The sequence below is a fragment of the Centropristis striata genome, chromosome 7, assembly GCF_030273125.1.
Source record: "Centropristis striata isolate RG_2023a ecotype Rhode Island chromosome 7, C.striata_1.0, whole genome shotgun sequence".
Taxonomy (NCBI): domain Eukaryota; kingdom Metazoa; phylum Chordata; class Actinopteri; order Perciformes; family Serranidae; genus Centropristis; species Centropristis striata.
The window spans coordinates 2,605,769-2,607,600 of NC_081523.1; the positions used below are offsets into that span (position 1 = coordinate 2,605,769).

The 1,832-nt window shown below is 41.2% G+C and overlaps 1 protein-coding gene across 1 annotated transcript; it reads left to right on the forward strand.

Moving 5' to 3' along the window:
* LOC131974251 (C-C motif chemokine 21-like) lies at positions 1–1,563 on the forward strand. Its single transcript, XM_059336490.1, has 5 exons — positions 1–206; positions 328–463; positions 582–696; positions 805–915; positions 1,027–1,563. The coding sequence occupies exons 1-4, from the start codon at positions 108–110 to the stop codon at positions 905–907; spliced, it is 453 nt and encodes a 150-aa protein (XP_059192473.1). The 5' UTR covers positions 1–107; the 3' UTR covers positions 908–915; positions 1,027–1,563.
* Positions 1,564–1,832: the final 269 nt, after the last annotated feature.

The window sequence follows — 1,832 nt, forward strand, 5'->3', positions numbered from 1 at the left end:
AAAAAAGTCCCAATGCTGGAATCAAACCTGGGACGTTGCAGCTATGCGGCATATCCTGTAACCTCTCAGCTGTCAGGGAACTCCATGTAAGGTATTTCTCATGAAATATGATTGCCCTGATAAAGATCTGCCTCAGGGAATCATCTGGAAAGACACGCAGGGAAGTTTTTTGGCAAGGAACAAAAGGGAGAGGAGGAGTGGTAAAGGTAATTGGCCGGGCACGTGTGAGACTGCTGCCAGCTCCATTTCCAGTCAGCGAACACCGATCACACTTTCACTTTCGGTCCCAAAGCTGTATAAATACACCTGTCGCTCTCCTCCTGACAGCAACACACCTTCACCCTCCTGAAGAGACTCACTGAAGCAGCCAGCCTGAGCTCAGAGCTACCAACAAACAGAGAAATGGCCTCCCGAACTGCACTTCTCCTTCTGCTGGGCGTCATCTGCCTTGGCTTCGCAACAGGTAAGAAACAGACTTTGCATTAGCAGGAAAACTGAATATTTCAGAATGTTTTCAGTGCAGGTATAAGGTGCAACACATGTGCTCTCCTTAATGCATTTGTTTCTCCATCCTCCTGCAGCTGAGGTCCCAGTGGACTGCTGTCTGAAGGTCACTGAGAAGCGTTTCCCGCTCCAACTCATTCTCAGCTACACCGTACAGGAAGCTGGAAAAGGCTGCGACCTCAGTGCCACTGCGTGAGTAAAATATATGAAATAGTGCAAAATATTTCTGTGCATTTGTTAGGCAAAGGAAAGTTATTTCTCCAGATGTTTTGCTGAATGGTCTCTCATTTGCTGTTTCAGGTTCCTGACAAAGCAGGGAAGGAGACTGTGCGTCTCCCACCCCAATGACCAGGCATGGGTGCAGAGCCACATCACTCACATCGATAGGAGACCAAAAAACTAGGAAATCAGGTAAATTACTTTAAAAATTCCTCTATTTTTTTGCTGAGTAAAAGCTTTAAGTTCCAATTTAAATGCTTCCTGCACTGGCTCATTATTGCATTTCTTTTCTCGTCCTTGCAGCCGTAGAAAGCTGTGGAGTCTGGAGGGGAAAGATGGCTGAAGATGAAAAAGGACCGAATCGAAAACTGCGAATCGTTTCCAGTCTGAGATCGGCCACATTGTACTGTAGCAGATCAACACGGTTTGAGTAGATCAGACCTGTGAGATCACTGAGGAATCAACACTTCATCTTTATTTATGAGGGTGAAACAGTAGCTAAATGTACAGTTCTGTGTGTTTTTCTTTGTATTTTTGGTGACTCGGGTGAAAATCTTTTTCCTTTTTATTATGCTGTGAGTAAAACTGACTATAGAAATAGAAATAGTTGCCTTGACTTGCCTCGACTAAGAGTGAAAACCTGTTGTTTTTTTTGTTTTTTAAATCATGGGACTGTAAGGAAAAATCACAAAATTGTGTTTTGATAAGATTTTCATCTAAACTTTCTGTGAATTTACAGTTTGCTGTTTTCATGATGACTTGTACAAAAATGTTGATTTGTATGTGTCAAAAACTGCTGTTAAGAATTTTTCTAAAATAAAGTTTGATATTGTTTTGTAACCTCTAGTTGCCTCCTTTTATTAAAACTGAAACACATCATATAACACCATACCCTGCACAGAGAATCTCTGAAAAGAATGGGAAGATAAAAACACATGAAGGTTTCTAAGTTAACCTTTTAAAAAGATGCATGCACTTTTTTTGCAGCACTGTGTTCTTAATATTCCTAGCTCTAAGGAGCTAGTTCTTTAGGGAATGGTTGCATAGTTATACACATTAAATCTGTGTGTTTATGATGCAATAAATAAGGTAACAGGGATTTAAAACAG